A 15,169-nucleotide genomic window follows, 5' to 3' on the forward strand; every position below is an offset into this window, starting at 1 on the left:
CGTTGCCAAGTTTTCAGACTAGGGAGGAGTCCAGCACGCTCCACGGCCCGTAAAAGCAGAAAGACGGCCACCGTGTGCTGCTGAATTCTTGACACCACAGAGCGGACATGCAGGATTCCAAGGGGCCTGCACTCCGCTGCCAGTGGGTGTGGACCCAGGGCCTGTGACCCGGGCCTGGAGGCCTGCCGATCCCGGAGCAACCCTAGTTAGCCACGGGGTGTCTGGGGGTTTGGGTGACAGCTTCCCACAGTGAGAGGGAGAAGCTGTGAAGAGGCCACCAAGAGCCCCCCGGAGGTCTGTCTGCCAACAGCTGAGACTCCAGGCTGCGGGGGGCCATTGTCCCTGGAGGCCTGAAGCCAGGAAGGGAGGGGCGTCTCTGTCCAGGCGTCCTCTGCATGACCCCTGCTGCCCTCTCCCTCTCCCTCTCAGCCAGCTCCGCCCCCAGGGGAAGGGACGTCTGACCTGGACGGGGAGTTCACGGAAGAAACCATCAAGAACCTGGACGAGAACTACTACGACCCCTACTATGACCCCACGGTCTCGCCATCTGAGATTGGGCCGGGCATGCCGGCGAACCAGGACACCGTCTTCGAGGGGGTGAGGGGCTGGGTGGGTGCGGGGCCTGGGGGTGAGCTCGTGCACTGTGGGGGCGCCTTGCTCGCCTCGCTCCCCTGGGCCTGGGGCGGCTGCTGGGAGCTGCCCTGCCTCGGAAGCGTAACTACCGCTTGGCTGTCACCTGGCTTAACCTTCCCTCCCCCACCTCATTCTCTTTCCACCTGCGTTTTGTGAACTTCAGATTGAAGGACCGCGAGGCGAGAAGGGGCAGAAGGGCGAGCCGGCCATCGTGGAACCAGTAAGGGCGCTTTCTCGTCCTCTCTCGGAAACGGGCGGGGCGGGGAGGCCGTGGCTCAGGGGCGCGGCCGGACTGGCGGGGTGGGGGGCTGCACCCCTGGGCCACTGCGTGAGGCCCTGTGGCGCATGGATTCCGCATGCTGCTTAGTGCTGAGACTCTGGCAGGGCGACGTCCCGGAGCTTGGCTGAGGCGCTGGCTGCGTGGGTTCCACGCTGGTCAGACTTTGTCCTCCAGACGCAGGCCTGTGTGGTCACACTGTGCGGGCCGATCGAGGAGACGCGGGCCTGTGTGGTCACACTGTGCGGGCCGATCGAGGAGACGCGGGCCTGTGTGGTCACACTGTGTGGGCCGATGATCGAGGAGACGCAGGCCTGTGTGTTCACACTGTGTCGGCTGATCATGGAGACACCGGTGTTCTGGGGGAGGCAGGGCCCCTCTGGGGGGTGGGAGCTGCAGATCCGAGGCGGGCGGTGGAGGTTGGGTGGGCGGGGTGCAGCCGCGGGGGCATTTGCTGGCGCGTGTGGGACGCCCCCCAGGATGCACAGCCACAGCCCTGTGCTGGCTCCAGCTGAGTAGGACCCAGCAGTGCTGGTGACGGGCGCACGGCAGTCACACGGAAGGGCCGCCGATGGCGTCTGCTCGTGTGCCACCTCAAGGGCATCTAGAGCCCTCGCTGCCCCTCAGGTACCCCACTTAGTGCTGGGGTGTCCTCCGACGTTGGGGCTGTGCCTGGCTGGCAGCCCTGAGAGCTGTGGCTGGAGAGCTGCCCGTTCGGGGCCCTAGCCCTACCGCCCATGGCAAGGCGCCAGTGATCAGGTGCCGGGTCCGCCCCGCTCGTCACCCCGAGTGAGGGAGGAGGCCGGTGCCCTGTGGAATGGCCAGCCCGGGCTGCGGCAGTTCCACCAGGCCCCGGTTCCTGATGGCTGAGCCCAGGACGCAGCGCGGGGCTCCCGGGGCCCTTCTGACTATGGGCTCCCGGGGCACAGAGCCGCGGTGGCCTCCATCCTCCTGGGGACCTGAGGAGCTGCTTTTGGAGCCTTGACTGGCAGCACGTGGCCAGCTCCCCAGGGAGACCTGAAGCCCGTGGCCAGGGCTCACGGCCGTGTCCCATCACAGGGGGCGCGCGCTCTCAGTCAGCAGGCAGGCGCTCAGCAGAGCTGACGCTGCTCGGCCCGGCCTGCGGGCAGCTCTGCACCCTCCCTCCGGCCTGTCCCAGGGACGGGCCCCCATGCTCCCACTGGGCCGTGGCCACTGGACCTGCTTCCCTTTCTCAGACTGGGATGTCTCCCTCCCAGTCCCCTCTGCGGGTCCAAGGGTTATCCAGATGGTGGTGCAGAGGTGCCTGGGGGTGGGGGGCACCAAGGCCAGGTGGCCCCTTGCTCAGCCACACGAAAAGCCCTGACACCAAGTCCAGATGACCCATGGGGAGGGAACGGTGTAGTTCAGCCTAGAAGCCATCCCAGAAGAATGGGGTGTCAGCTCTCTGGGGGGGGCCTGAGCCGCGCTTGTCCACTGGGGTGTAGGGACTGACAGAGACGTTTCTCCAGATGGCTTTGGTCCCCAGGTGGACATGCTGTTGACTTCAGGTCCCTTTTGCCGTGTCCTCAACGCTTTAGTGAAGGGACGCCATGCCTGGGAAAAAGTGGGGCTCAGGGCAGGTGGCCGCCCAGGCTGCAGGGTCCGGGTTTGGTCGCCGGGTGGGCACCTCTGCCTGTATAAGCTCCCCGTTTGCTCACGTCCGCAGAGTGGGCAGACCTGGAGGGAGAGCCATGGGTCCCAGCTCTGGGAGCGCCGGTGTCAGGCCCCAGGCTCTGCCAGGGGGCGGGCGGGGGGGCAGAGCAGCAGGCTTGGAAGACAGGCCACACGGGACGGACGCCCCTCTGCAGGAATCCCATTTCAGCTTTGCGGGTAAAACCGGCCACCTGGACGGCGTCAGGGGAGGGCGACCTCCCTCTCAGGTCCTGGCGTCACTCCTGCCCAGCCCCCAGCCTGTTCGAGTGTCCACAGGCCCTTGGCCCATGTCCCCAGAGGAATCAAGTAAACAGTTGGAGTTTCTCAACCTGGAGCTTCGCCAGCTGTCCTCAAAGTCTCAACTCCCGTAAACAGATGGCCGCGGCCTGGGAGACGCTGACGTGGCCTCCCCGCCAACTGCGGGCTGAGGTGGCGGTGGCTGTCCCCCTCGCCCACTAGCCCCAGAGGCCTCCCTCTGGGGGGCCGTGGCTCACAGTCGCTGTGGCTCCTGGAGCCCACGCTTCTCTGCACTCATCTGGGGACACTGGCCGCTTCCCGCTCAGAGCTGGCACCTCCTGTAGAGTGTTGGCCACGTCCCCAGCACCTTGGAGGGGCGGGGCTGTGCTCCGCTGAGAGCCAGTGGGGCACTCGGCACCGGGGCTTCCGGCCACCCCGGGACCCCAGGGACCTGGGAGTCGCAGACTCAGCGTCCCCTGGCGAATGTCCGTCGGAGGCCCACGGGTCACCGTCTCTGCCTTCCCCTCTGGTTTAAAAAGCATGTTTTGGGCATGTGCTCTTTAGCATGTGGGTGGACCTCCGTTAAGATACTTGAGTTTAGCAAAGGCTGTGTGTTTTCTTAGTTACTCCCCCTGCTGAATTTTGAGACAGGGATCTGCAGCCTGGTGAAGTGTGCCCAAGGCTAGCATGCTGCAGCCAGGCCACCCTCTGTTGTTACAGAGCACTCCTTGGCGGTGGCCGTGGGGGCGCTTCCGGGCGATGGCTTCCCCGGGAAGGGCCAGGCATCTCTGCCAGGCTCATTTACTCAGTGGTCCCCGGCCTCGCTCCCAGGCCAGCCTGGGCTGATCCGGGTGGCCCCTCCCGTGAGCTCCCCGCCAGCATCACCCAGCGCACAGAGCAGCAGCTGGTGTGTCTGGGCAGACAGCCGTTGTCCCCAGGCCCCGCCGTAGCCAGGGGTTTGGCCCCTCACCCTGGCTCAGTTTCTGAGCCTTTGCAGCCACTTTTGTCAGAGAAGGAAGCAGGGAGCTGGGTTTGCAAAGCCGTCGGGATGAGCTTGCTATGTGCATCTCGTGTACAAACACCTCTCTGGGGCACGTCCATGTCACCACAGCGTCCATCCTCACTGTGAGGGGGGCTGTGGTGGGAGGGACCATGGGGGATCGGAGGGGCTCTGCAGCCCCCCGACGAAGCCCCCCACCACAGCCCATTACAGAGACAGCTACTCAGGACGCCAGGACGGGGTGCTGCCTCTGGTCACTCACCCTGGGGGCTGTCCTCACCAGTAGGGTTGTGGGGGACCAGGGTCATGCTGGGGGCTGGGGAGGGGTGGGGTCCTAGGGTCTCAGCCACTGTCTCCGCTTCTTCCAGGGCATGCTCTTGGAGGGACCACCAGGCCCTGAAGGCCCCGCAGTGAGTGCCACTTTATTTTCCCATGACGCGCAGGCGGTACTCAGGGACAGGGGATTGGTGACAGGGGATTGGCTCCTGAATGGAAAAGAGGGTCGCGCACCACCTTTTGCAGATCCCGGGGCCCAGCACCCTCGTCCAGCCACGTGGGAACTGGGTGTTCCCTATGGCTGCATGTTTGAACTCCGTCCTGACTTTATTTTTAATTCTAGGGTCTCCCAGGACCTCCAGGAACAATGGGTCCCACGGGCCAAGTGGGCGACCCTGGAGAAAGGGTAAGTAGGGGCTGGCTCAGCCACGCTCCGTGGGCCCCTAGCCCCACGGAGGCCACCGGCGGCCGGCTCGCAGCGGGGGCCCCGTGGTGCCGCGGCGGTCGGCGGGGACGGGGACGACAGCAGCCGCGCTGGCCAGCGCGCTCCGGTGCTGTCCCTGCGTCCCGCAGAGTCGGCAGTGACTCTGCCTCAGTCGGGGATTTTGTCACCCTCCCCAACCCCCCCTTCTGTGTTGGGAATACCCCAACGGACACGCGGGGCGCTGGCCCCAGGCCAAGGGATTCACCCGGGGTCCCCTGGTCAGAGGGGCGCACCCGGGGTCGCCGCGGCAGGGACGGGGGCTGAGCCCAGAGGCCGCGGTTCTGTGCTGACTCCTCGTGGCCCCGTGGGTCCTCGCCCGCCCGCCTCTTCTCTTTCTCTTTGTCTCCTGCCGGGCCGGTGACTCCACGTGCGCACAGCCAGCTGGACCAGGGGCAGGTGTCCTAAGTGCGTCTACCCCCAGGCCCTGGCGCGGCCTGGAGCCGCGTGCGGTGTGGACGTGGGAGGTGGCTGGGCTCCACCTCTGAGGCCACACATGGGCCCGGGGCTGGTGGTTGTTCACTGCTGGGCTCTGGAGAGCTGCTCGGACGCTGTGGCGGGCTGTCCGCGGACGGAGCCGCTGACGCTGCTAGCCGCGGGACGGGGAGGGGGCCCTCCTGGCCCTGTGCGTCCTCGTGACCGCTGCGTCCCGCTCGGATGGGGCCTCAGTGCGCCGCGCCACCCGGCTTCGCTGTGCCTGGTGGCTGTGGGGCCACAGAGGAAGCGGATTGTGCTCCGTGGCCGGGACTCGGCTGGCCTTTGGAACGCTTGGCGCTCCCACACGCGCCTGGCTGGGCCGCATGCTGCTGCCCACTCTGCCGCAACTGAAACTCCAGACAAGCAAGTGGGGGCCACGGCCCTCCCCTCCCCCCAGGACTGGCACGACTCCAGTTCTGCAGCTAGTTCCAAAGGTCTGCGTGACGTATGGGGACAGCCGAGTCCCCGCAGAGCCGCCATCGGTGCACCCACGAGTGTGGCCGAGTCCACACGTCGGCCGGAGAGAACCACGTGACACAGCGGCTGTCGCTCTCCCTGAGCTGCAGGGCGGACGCTCACCACGCGCAGGGTGCATGGACGTCGGCGGACGTCTCCGCGGCGTTGCCCTGGACACACGGCCCTCAGCGCGCAGGGCCGGGCGCCAGCCTGGCTCCAAGGATCCAAGTGCTCGCGACCCAGGGGCGCACTGCAGCCCACTCGGTCCCTGCCTCCAAGCGGAGCCCCCCCACCGCCCCGGCGTGCGGGCCCGGTTTCTCCGCGTGCTTCTCGGGCCTGGGGCGTCTTGGCAGTTGCACACACGTGGGCCCCCCGCACAGATGCACACTGACACGTGTGCACACACTGCAGTTCGGAGGTGCCCCACCCCCGTCTGTGCACCGGTCCCGGTCCCTGGCCTGTTAAGGGCCGGGCCGCACAGTGGGAGGCGAGCAGAGGGCGAGCGAGCGAAGCTCCATCTGCACCTGCAGCCGCCGCCAGCGCCGGCATCAGCGCCTCAGCCCCGCCTCAGCCAGCAGGCGTCAGATTCTCAGAGGAGCCCTGGGCCCCGGTGCCGCACAGGTCGGGGACCGCGGACGTCGTCCGCTCCCTGCGGCGTCCCTGCGCACAGGCAGCCCAGCCCTGACTGACCGCTGCCTCCAGTCGCATTCGTCTTCAGTGTCCGTCTGGTCCCCCGAAGCCACGACGGGAATCGCTCCAAGTTCCGGGCGCCCTTGCGGACGACCCGTGGGAAAGGTGGCTCTCCGCCCAGCATGCCGGCATCGTGGAAACGCCCACGGGGAGCCGCTCATGCAGCAGACGGTGCGTTTGCGCGGCCGGACTCCGCCGTGTAGAAGCGGGTCACGGCGCGGTACACGGAGGCGCGGCCAGAGAGAAGGCCCGGACGGCCCCGCAGAAGGAGCAGTTTGCGGAAGTCACGAGTCGGCGCTGGGTGCATCTGTTCTGCCAGAGCCACCCATGTGCCCTGTTGGGGTGTTAACTGTTCTCAGGAAGTGAGTGACCCTGTAAGCCACTTGCAAGCTCCGTTTTCTCACATGGGCCGGTCACTGTGAGTCGTCTCTGCAGGAGGCCAGGCCACACTTCTTACTTCACCTTGAGCGTGGTGGCTGGAGCCCAGAGAGTGAGGTCTCCACGACCTCACGTCCATTGCCGGAGTGTCCCTAGGTATCCGACACAGGCCGTGGGACAGAGAGCCAGCCAGCGTCCCAGAAAATGTGTAGGCGGCTTTGATTAGCCCCATCTTCCCACTCAGGGACAAAGTATGTGCCAGACCTCAGAGCTTGGCAAAGGTTTGCTAACAGCTGGTTCAAGCCGGAGGGAGTACAAGTTCAGGTCCGTGGCTGTGCAGGACGCACGTCACATTCGACAGCGTTGGAGGGCTTCCTGGTGGCCGTTTCCCCCTGAAGTCCCTTCTCCCCAGGGAACCCGGCATCCTCGCTCCCGTTTTCACATTCTTTCCCCGTCGCTGCCCATTGGTAGCAGAGAGGAAGCGCTCTAATGCGAGGGCGAGAGTGCCTTTGCACCACTGTGGCCGAGAAGGGGCAGGGAGGAGGAGGAGGAGGGGGAAGGAGGAGGGAGGAGGAGAGAGGAGCACAGAGGAGGAGGGGGGAGCAGGGAGCAGGAAGGAGGAGGGAAGAGCACGGAGGAGGAGGGGGGAGCAGGGAGGAGCAGCAGGGAGGAGGGAGGAGCAGGGAACAGCAGCACGGGGAGCGGGTCTGGGAAGGTGGGAGCGCTGGAGGAGGGGCCTGGCTTGCAGCGCCCCACGGAGGGCCACCAGGAGCACATGCACACCACGTGGACGGCACGTCACCCCCCGTGATCTGGGGCGGACTCTGAGGCGGGGAGGGGGGGTTGTGAGCTTCTGTCAGCACTGGCTTTTCCAGGGGGAACCTGGGCAGCCGAACGTGCTCTAAGCTTTTCTGTTTTAAATAAGTTTTTAATCTTCTGAGAATTTTTTTCCAAGATGACAAGCAAGGGCAATTTGGCTGTGTCCTTTAGCGATTAAAAAAAAAAAAAAGTGTGACCCTTTGGCCCAGCAGTCCTGCTCCAGGGACGGACCTAAGAAAGGTGCCTGGATGTTCCTCGCGGCAGCTCGTGCCACTCCGGGAACGGGAAACGACCCAGATGAGCATGGGGGGAGGACGGGCGAACGAATGAGTCATCGGCGTGGGACGCTTCTCGCTGCCACACAGAACGAGGTCGCACTCAGAGGGGGCCGAGACGGACGTGGAGAAGCCGGCCTCGGGAGCAGGGACACACCGTGGGCGGGCGAGCGCGTCCTGGGCCGTGTGTCAGGGCTGCCTGCTTCCGGCCTCCTCTCGGCACTTCAGAGCTGAGCCCCGGGGACTCCAGGGCAAGGAGAGGGGCCTTCACTTTCCACTTCGCGCAAATCCGTGTGTCGTGAGGATGGGCATGGCTTCTGTGACAGGAAACACCTGCTGGCGAGGAAAGCGTTAGTCTGGGCCCAGATGGGTCCACACCTTCTGGACTGTCCCGGGAGAAGCACCCCAGTTCCCGGTCTTTGCGGAGCATCAGGAATCAACCTCGGGTCCCCGCCGGCGGCATCGCTCGGCGCACCTGCCCCGGCGTCACTGTCACTGTCGTCAGCGCAGAGGCCAGGGACCAGTGCCCACGTGTTCAGCTGCAGGGCGGCCAGCGGGAGCCTCGCCCCCGGGGGAGGGAGCTGAACTTCCCTCCACATGGACCAACCCGGTCCGCTCGGGCTTGTGGGGAGTCTGCGTTGGTGAAAAGGCTGAGGGGTAAACCCGGCCTGGGAGTAAACCGCCTTACGGGGAGTCGTGCAGGCTGCAGCCCCCACCCTCCCCCTGTGCCTCCCTCTGGGCCCCCCAGACCACCTCCTGTTCATGCCCATGCCCCAGGAGCCTTCCCCATCCTGTCCACAGTGACGTGCCGCCTCCTCCGGGCTTGGGTTCTGGAATGTTCCATGCCCCAGCGTCTTGGAGGGTCGGCACTTGTCTAGTGTGTTTCCAACTGCACTGTGGCTCCTGACCCCTCGTGTCGCCCGGCCCAGCTCCATCCCTGTGCACTCTGACCCAGCTCTCTCTGCCCCTCTGTCCACAGGGTCCCCCCGGACGCCCAGGTCTTCCCGGGGCCGACGGGCTGCCTGGCCCCCCTGGAACCATGCTCATGCTGCCTGTAAGTCACCTTATTTGTGGGGGCAGGTGGTCAGGGTTGGGGGTGCTGGCCACAGTCTCACCCCAGCCTGGGCCCACCATGTCACAGAGGTAGGCTCCTTGGGGACCTCCCACTCTCACGGAAGAGTAGACGCCAGTGGTTAAGGTCTCCATCTCTTGGCCAGCGTCCAGGGCTGGCCCACCCAGGAGGGATGGAGTCAGGTTCTTGGAAGGAAAGCTCTGTGGCTCCTGCCTCCATGGTCAGATGCCCCCCTTCACCACTCGGACCCCAAGTGGACATGCTGCCGGCTGGTCCTTCCTCGAGGCAGACCTGCCCGTGACCTTGTGGGTGACGGCTGCGGGGCCATCTCCTTCACGGGGAGCTGAGGCCCAGAGACAGAGTATGGTGCCCCCTGCCCATCCGATGCCTGAGAGGCTGGGTGTCACTCGGGCAGCTGGCCTGGAACCAGCACTGCCCTGGCCAGGCTGCCTGAGGGCAGCCATTTGCATGGCCCTCGGCTCTTCCCTGCAGTAAATAGGGACCGTGGGGTCTCAGGGTGAGGTGCGACACAGGCCAGAAAGGGCTTCCCGGACTCGGGGAGGGGCTCCTGGAGGCTTAAGTTGGCAGATGTGGCCGGGGCAGCTCCGGGGTGGAGAGTAGGGGGCGGGTATGGGGACTGCCCACTCCGACCCTCCGAGTTTACGCAGTTACTTAAGAGGCTGAAGGACACCACTCGACCCCAAGGCGCAGCATGGGCACCCAGCTCATGTACCCTTGGTGACCCCCCGTCTTATCCCCGCAGTTCCGGTTTGGAGGGGGTGGCGATGCTGGCTCTAAAGGCCCCATGGTCTCGGCCCAGGAGTCTCAAGCTCAAGCCATTCTGCAGCAGGCCCGGGTAAGTGGTCCCTGGTCCCTGGGGGATGGGGCTGGGTGGAGACAGAGCCCAGCCATTCTGAGGCAGCCCCAGTGAGCCGGCCTGAGCTGGACACCTCTGTAGGGGGAGTCCCAGGCAGGGAGGCCACGCTGCAGGCTCGCCCCAGGGAGACGGGCTGGGGAGCGCGGAGCTCCCGTCCCGGCGTGGGGTGTACCCACCCACCAGGTCCCCGAGGGTCCCCCCTCAGCCTCCTCTGTTCCATCTGTGGCTGGCGCCAGGAGGAGCCGGGGCTTCAGGCTCCATCCGCCCCCTCCCTCTGGGGCTGCTTCCTGCCGGCCACGTCGCACCCGTCGGCACCGGCACAGCAGCCGTTCCTCAGCCCGCCCCGTTTCCTCTTGCAGTTGGCGTTGAGGGGGCCAGCTGGCCCGATGGGTCTTACTGGGAGACCTGGCCCCATGGTAAGTGCCGGGCGGATGGGGGAAGGTCGGGGCGCCCCCCTCGCCTCCCTCGCCCCCCTCACCCCCTGCCCTTTCTCCCCAGCTCATTGTGGGAGGACGCACTTTAAGCTGTCATCAATGTTGATTCTGCCACTGGCACCAGGGGTGGGGGAGGGCCCCTGGGTGGGGGGCTGCCGTGCCCTCCACACTCACTGGCTGCCGTTATGCCTCCTCACCCCAGGTCTCTGAGCCCCCTTTCGGGGTCACCATTCTTCTCGTGCTTCCAGAGCCCAGGCCGCAGTGGGGTGGGCAGCCCGGGCTGCTGGCCCTGCCACACAGGCCAGGCACAGGGCCTGTGGAGGGGTCTCCGGGGACCGCGAGCGGCCCTTGCAGTTTGCAAGGAGAGGAAGGGTTTAGATGCACGGGCTCCCCACGGCTGTTCCCTAGCAGGGGCTGGGCTCGGCCGCCGGCCCCAGTCCGTGGTTAGCGCCCTCCCCAGCTATGTGGCTCAGGGCTGGCCCCCTTCTGGGCCTGGGGTCATGACGCACCACAGTCGGATTCGTCCCGGAGAGGCCAGCTTCTCACTGAGCTCTGTGGCTCCTGTGCCCATTGCCACTGTCCAGAACCTTGTTCAGAACCAGGAGGTCCAGACTGGACCGTTGCTGCCCGGTTCTCGGGTTCTGCCCCAGGCAGGTGGGCTGGCTCCAGGGGCCGGGCCTCCGTGGGCCCTTGGAGGGAGCCCCACCTGTCAGGCGGTCCTGAGTGCTGCCCACGGCCCCCACCCCGGCCGCTCCCTCCAGCCTTTGCCTGCTGAGCGTTCCTTACCCAAACCTGTCTCCCTAGGGCCCTCCCGGGAGCGGAGGTCTGAAGGGCGAGCCGGGAGACATGGGCCCGCAGGTACGTGAGCACCTCGCCTCTGCTCTCCAAAGGGGCATCTCTAGTGCGTCGAGGCCATGACTGTGGGGGTGGGGGTGCCCCAAATGCTGCGTTTCTTCGAGGAAAGTAGTGGGATTTGTCGCCTAACGCAAAGCTGGACGTGGGGCAGAAACGCCTCTGATGTCGGCAGCGGGAATGGGCTGGCGGCTGTCCGTCCTCAGCCCTCACTCAGGGCGGTGGGTCCTGGGCTCTGTCCCACGAGTTGGCAGCTGGGAGGGTGAGCCATAGGCCGGGTTGACAACGTGGGGACAAGACTGCGCTTTTGCCTCTGAGAAGCATGGACGCACACTGACCCTTTGCCCCCCGATTCTGGACAGGGCCCCCGAGGTGTGCAGGGCCCACCCGGCCCCACAGGAAAGCCTGGAAGAAGGGTGAGTGTCTTTGGGCCCAGCGCCCACCGGGACACGGGTGGGCCGGGACTGCAGTGCGTCTGCCCCCTGCACCCCCTGCACAGGCCATGCCTGGCTCCGGAAGGCCCAGGGGACTCCTTCTGAAGACACTCTCTCCAGGGCCGGGGTCCCATTCCACGGGGCAGTGGGCTGGGCCTGCGGCCTGAGTCCTGAGCACCTCAACTTAGTTTAACAAACAGTTTTAACGAGAGCAGCTTCCCAGGCCCTGTGGGAGCAAGCGTGGAGACAACGAAAGTGTTTGTTGGTGGCCTCACTTCGGCCTTGTTTCTCCAGAAGACGGCGTGGGTTTGGGGGGAGCCGCCAGGCCGGCCCGCAGCTCACCTGTTGCCCCAGCCACCGGGACTCTTTGTGGGGATGTAATTAACCGGCTGGAACTGGTTTGTGTGTACGCCTACTGAGGGAGGGCCCGCGTTTATAAATGAACTAAATGAACGGAAGCTGGTGAACCCCACTCCGGCGAGCAGGGGGCAGGGCGGGACCCGACAGACCCGTTGGACAGGTGCGCCCTTACAGCCAGTGGGTGTGGCAGGTGCGGGAGAAGAGCTCTCGTTCCTGTGTGTCGTTGCCAAGCACGGACCTTTCGGGGGGCGCTGGCCCCTTGCGCTGCCGTTCCTGCTCCGGCTTCAGAGGGTTCAGGCGAGAGTCAGGAACTCCTTAGCGGCCACAGCTCCTCCTGTCCCAGGAGTTTGCTGTCACTAGGAAGTGGGGTGCCGGAGGAAGCCAGCCGGGCTCAGCATTCTCATGTGGGCCCCCCGAGGCCGCGGGCCCTGGGTCTGTGAAGGACCCCGACGCCAGGCGCGGGGTGGACTAACGATCCTAAGAGGGCCACCGAGGAGGGAATTTGGGCCACGAAGCCTGGAATTTTGTGGTTCTTGGTAGACGGGTAGCTCTTGGATCTGACTCTGAGAGGCATTTAATGGTTGTCCAGTGTATCTCTGTGAGCGCTTATCAAAGATGCCATTAGAAATAGCTTCTGAGTCGAGGTGAAAGCTGCAGAGATGATGTGACTGGCTTGTGGTACGACGAGTCGCAGCTTAGGTGGCGCTGGGCCGTCGGCACGCACGAGCGCGCCCCAAGTCCGCGGGAGCAGCGGGGTGTCCGGAGGAGGCCACGCAGCCAGCGGCTCCCAGTGCGCCAGGGCAGCCAGGTCACTGTGCACCTGGACGTTTGTCAGGCCGCGTCCTGCTGTGACGTCGTGCGAACCTGATTTCTGAGAGCGTTTGGAAGCGTGAGGAGGGGCTCCCCGTGGGCGTCCGCCTTCGCCCTGCGTCGTGTCTGCATTTCGCCCGGAGCTGTGTCGCTTGGGCACCTGCTCCGAGATGGCTTTCCGTCCTTGGCGTCTCCTCGTAGCGTTTAACTGGGGGGCACAGGCCATCTCATGTGGCCCCCCGGGACCCCCGACTTCCTTCTCCCCTGGTGCTGCCCCACTGGCTTTGTTGTACTTGGAGGCTCAGAGCGGCCGCTCTCCAGGTGTTCTGTCTGCTGGTCACGAGTCACGGGGCGACGGCCTCGTTTATCAGGCGGCACACGGGACGTGGACGGGGGAGGAGCGTTGCCCTGGGCCAGCCCTTCCCACTCAGCCGGTGACGCGCCTTGTCAGCGAGGGGACCTCTGGTCGGGTCCCCATCTCGGTGACCTCGACCTGGTCCAGCTCATCTCGTGGTGCTTACAGGGCCTTTATGGTGGACACTGGCCATCCGGGCCGTGCCCTGCCACCCCATGCCGGTCAGGTGGGGACCGTGGGCTTGTCCTGGACTGTCTCCATCGCTGGAGACGGTGGCCGTGTGTTGCTTCCAGCCAGACGCAGCCTTCAGGTAGCTGTGGCCTCCGTGAGACAAGCTACCCCTCTGGGCCTCAGTTTCCTCCTTAGTCGATCGGACTGAGACCAGGTGCTCCTCTCACCTGTGCTTATCGACCTTTGATGTGGCCTCTGAAGGTGGCAGGTAAACGTGGACCGGTGTCGAGGGCAGGCTCTCCCTGGAGCTGTGAACTAGCGGTCCCGCAAGCCGACGTGGCCCTCCAAGGTTTCGCTGACCACCTCAGGCCATCGTCTCCAAGCACAAAGGGGCAAGGGGCATTATTGGCATCGAGAGGGCGAGGCCTGGAGGGACCAGGACCGTGCGTGAGGTCCCTGCAGCCCCGGACCCCAGATGGGCCGCGTGGGGCTGGACGCCCTGCCCTGGCTTCACAGGAGGCCGCCGCTGCGAGGCCTTGTTTGTCTGACACTTTGCTCTCGTCCGTTCCAGGGGCGGGCTGGCAGCGACGGAGCAAGAGGCATGCCCGGACAGACCGGCCCCAAGGTAGGCCGCCACTCTATGCTTCGCGGTGTCCTGCTGCCCAGGTCACCGTCCTCACTGTCGCCACATCGACGATGTGGCCGACATGCTGGTTACAATGAGGAGTGTGATCATGACGACAGGTGACGACTCGTGACGCTCGTGCCCGCCTGGGGCCTGGACCTGGGGGCGAGGAGGTTCTGCGCAGGTCCGTCTGGCCTGCCGACGGGAAGCCGGGGGCTGGTGGGCTGCATTTCCTGAGCACGCACGGCAGTTGCAGTCAGTTTAGATGACGGATTTGTTCACATGGGTAGTGAGCACGAGGAGGCGGAGCCCCAACCATGAGGACCACTGACACACGTACAGATGATGGGGTCAGACGCACCGGGCCCGGTGCGGGGAGGTGTGGCCTCGCAGTGCTCAATTCAAGTCCGCGGGCCACGAAGCCGTCTTGTCCGGGTCTGGGCTCCTTGGCGCTGGGGGTGGGCGAATGGCGGCGCGCATGTATGCGTGAACGGAGCCTGCGTCACGCACCCCGGCTGCTGCGCCTCTGCCCCTGGCCTTGCTCCGAAGTCCCCCCGTTCCCGGTCCAGCCTTGCTCCTCAGGCTGTCCAGGCCATGCAGGGAGTCGGAGGGAATGTCGCCTCCTGGGGGGCGCCCGCAGTGGGGACAGCAGCTGTTCAGGGGGGAGGGGCGGAGGGGTCACCCAGACAGCCAGCGGTCCACGCCGCCTGCCCACCTAGTTGCGGGCATGGCCGAGCGCTCAGGCGCTCCTAGGGGCCCCGAGCTTGCAGGAGGCTCCAGGCTCAGTGACCTGGGCGAGGGGGTCTTCCTGATTCCCAGCACCTCCTCGGCCTCCTTGAACAGTGGCAGTGTCAAGAGCTGGACCAGCCTACGTGACTCGCCCCTGTGGTTCATGTCCGTGCGCTCGGCGCTGTCCTGGCTCCAGGTGGCAGCCGGGCAGGAGGGAGGGCTGGCCTGGGCCGGGCCGCATGGGGCGGCCAGTGCGGCTCCGCCGGGGAGCGGGAGACGCAGCGTGTGAGGCGCAGTGACGGGCCTGACGGCACGGGGCGCGCGCTGCCGCTGCTCCGCGGTCACCCAGGCACGGCAGGTCTCGGGGCTTCGGGCGCCCGGTCTGCGGCTCTGGGGCCCCCCTCTCTCTGTGCCTTTGTGCGTGTCTCGGGGAGAGGAGGCTGGGAAGACAGACCCAAGACAGTGGAATGTGTGATGGCAGGCGGGCTGGCGGCCGCCACACGCAGGGTCCTGGGGCCCAAGGAAAGCGGGCCGTCATTGTGAGCGGGACAGTCTCTGAGCAGCCCTCTGTCCTCTCGCAGGGTGACCGTGGCTTCGACGGCCTGGCTGGACTTCCAGGAGAGAAGGGCCACAGGGTAAGTGCCCCCCATCCAAGCATCCCTGGCACCGGGCCCGGCGGGGCCTGTGCAGCAGGGCCGTCTCGAGAGGCCCTTCCAGGCGGCCTTGGGCTCGTGGATGGGGCCGGGTCCCCTCGGCCCCAGAATGGCCACCGAAGAA

At 66.0% G+C, this 15,169-nt stretch overlaps 1 protein-coding gene across 2 annotated transcripts in view; it reads left to right on the forward strand.

Moving 5' to 3' along the window:
- Nucleotides 1-15,169, forward strand: part of COL5A1 (collagen type V alpha 1 chain) — a 117,080-nt gene that overhangs the window by 50,042 nt on the left and 51,869 nt on the right. For both annotated transcript variants that reach the window (XM_016128784.2, XM_016128785.2), the window contains exons 8-18: nucleotides 430-597; nucleotides 797-853; nucleotides 4,190-4,231; nucleotides 4,441-4,503; nucleotides 8,653-8,727; nucleotides 9,509-9,601; nucleotides 9,982-10,038; nucleotides 10,861-10,914; nucleotides 11,271-11,324; nucleotides 13,610-13,663; nucleotides 14,974-15,027. In XM_016128784.2, coding sequence (XP_015984270.2) covers nucleotides 430-597; nucleotides 797-853; nucleotides 4,190-4,231; nucleotides 4,441-4,503; nucleotides 8,653-8,727; nucleotides 9,509-9,601; nucleotides 9,982-10,038; nucleotides 10,861-10,914; nucleotides 11,271-11,324; nucleotides 13,610-13,663; nucleotides 14,974-15,027 — 771 coding nt within the window. The remainder of the gene's footprint in view (nucleotides 1-429; nucleotides 598-796; nucleotides 854-4,189; nucleotides 4,232-4,440; nucleotides 4,504-8,652; nucleotides 8,728-9,508; nucleotides 9,602-9,981; nucleotides 10,039-10,860; nucleotides 10,915-11,270; nucleotides 11,325-13,609; nucleotides 13,664-14,973; nucleotides 15,028-15,169) is intronic.

The sequence above is a fragment of the Rousettus aegyptiacus genome, unplaced genomic scaffold, assembly GCF_014176215.1.
Source record: "Rousettus aegyptiacus isolate mRouAeg1 unplaced genomic scaffold, mRouAeg1.p scaffold_m13_p_3, whole genome shotgun sequence".
Taxonomy (NCBI): Eukaryota; Metazoa; Chordata; class Mammalia; order Chiroptera; family Pteropodidae; genus Rousettus; species Rousettus aegyptiacus.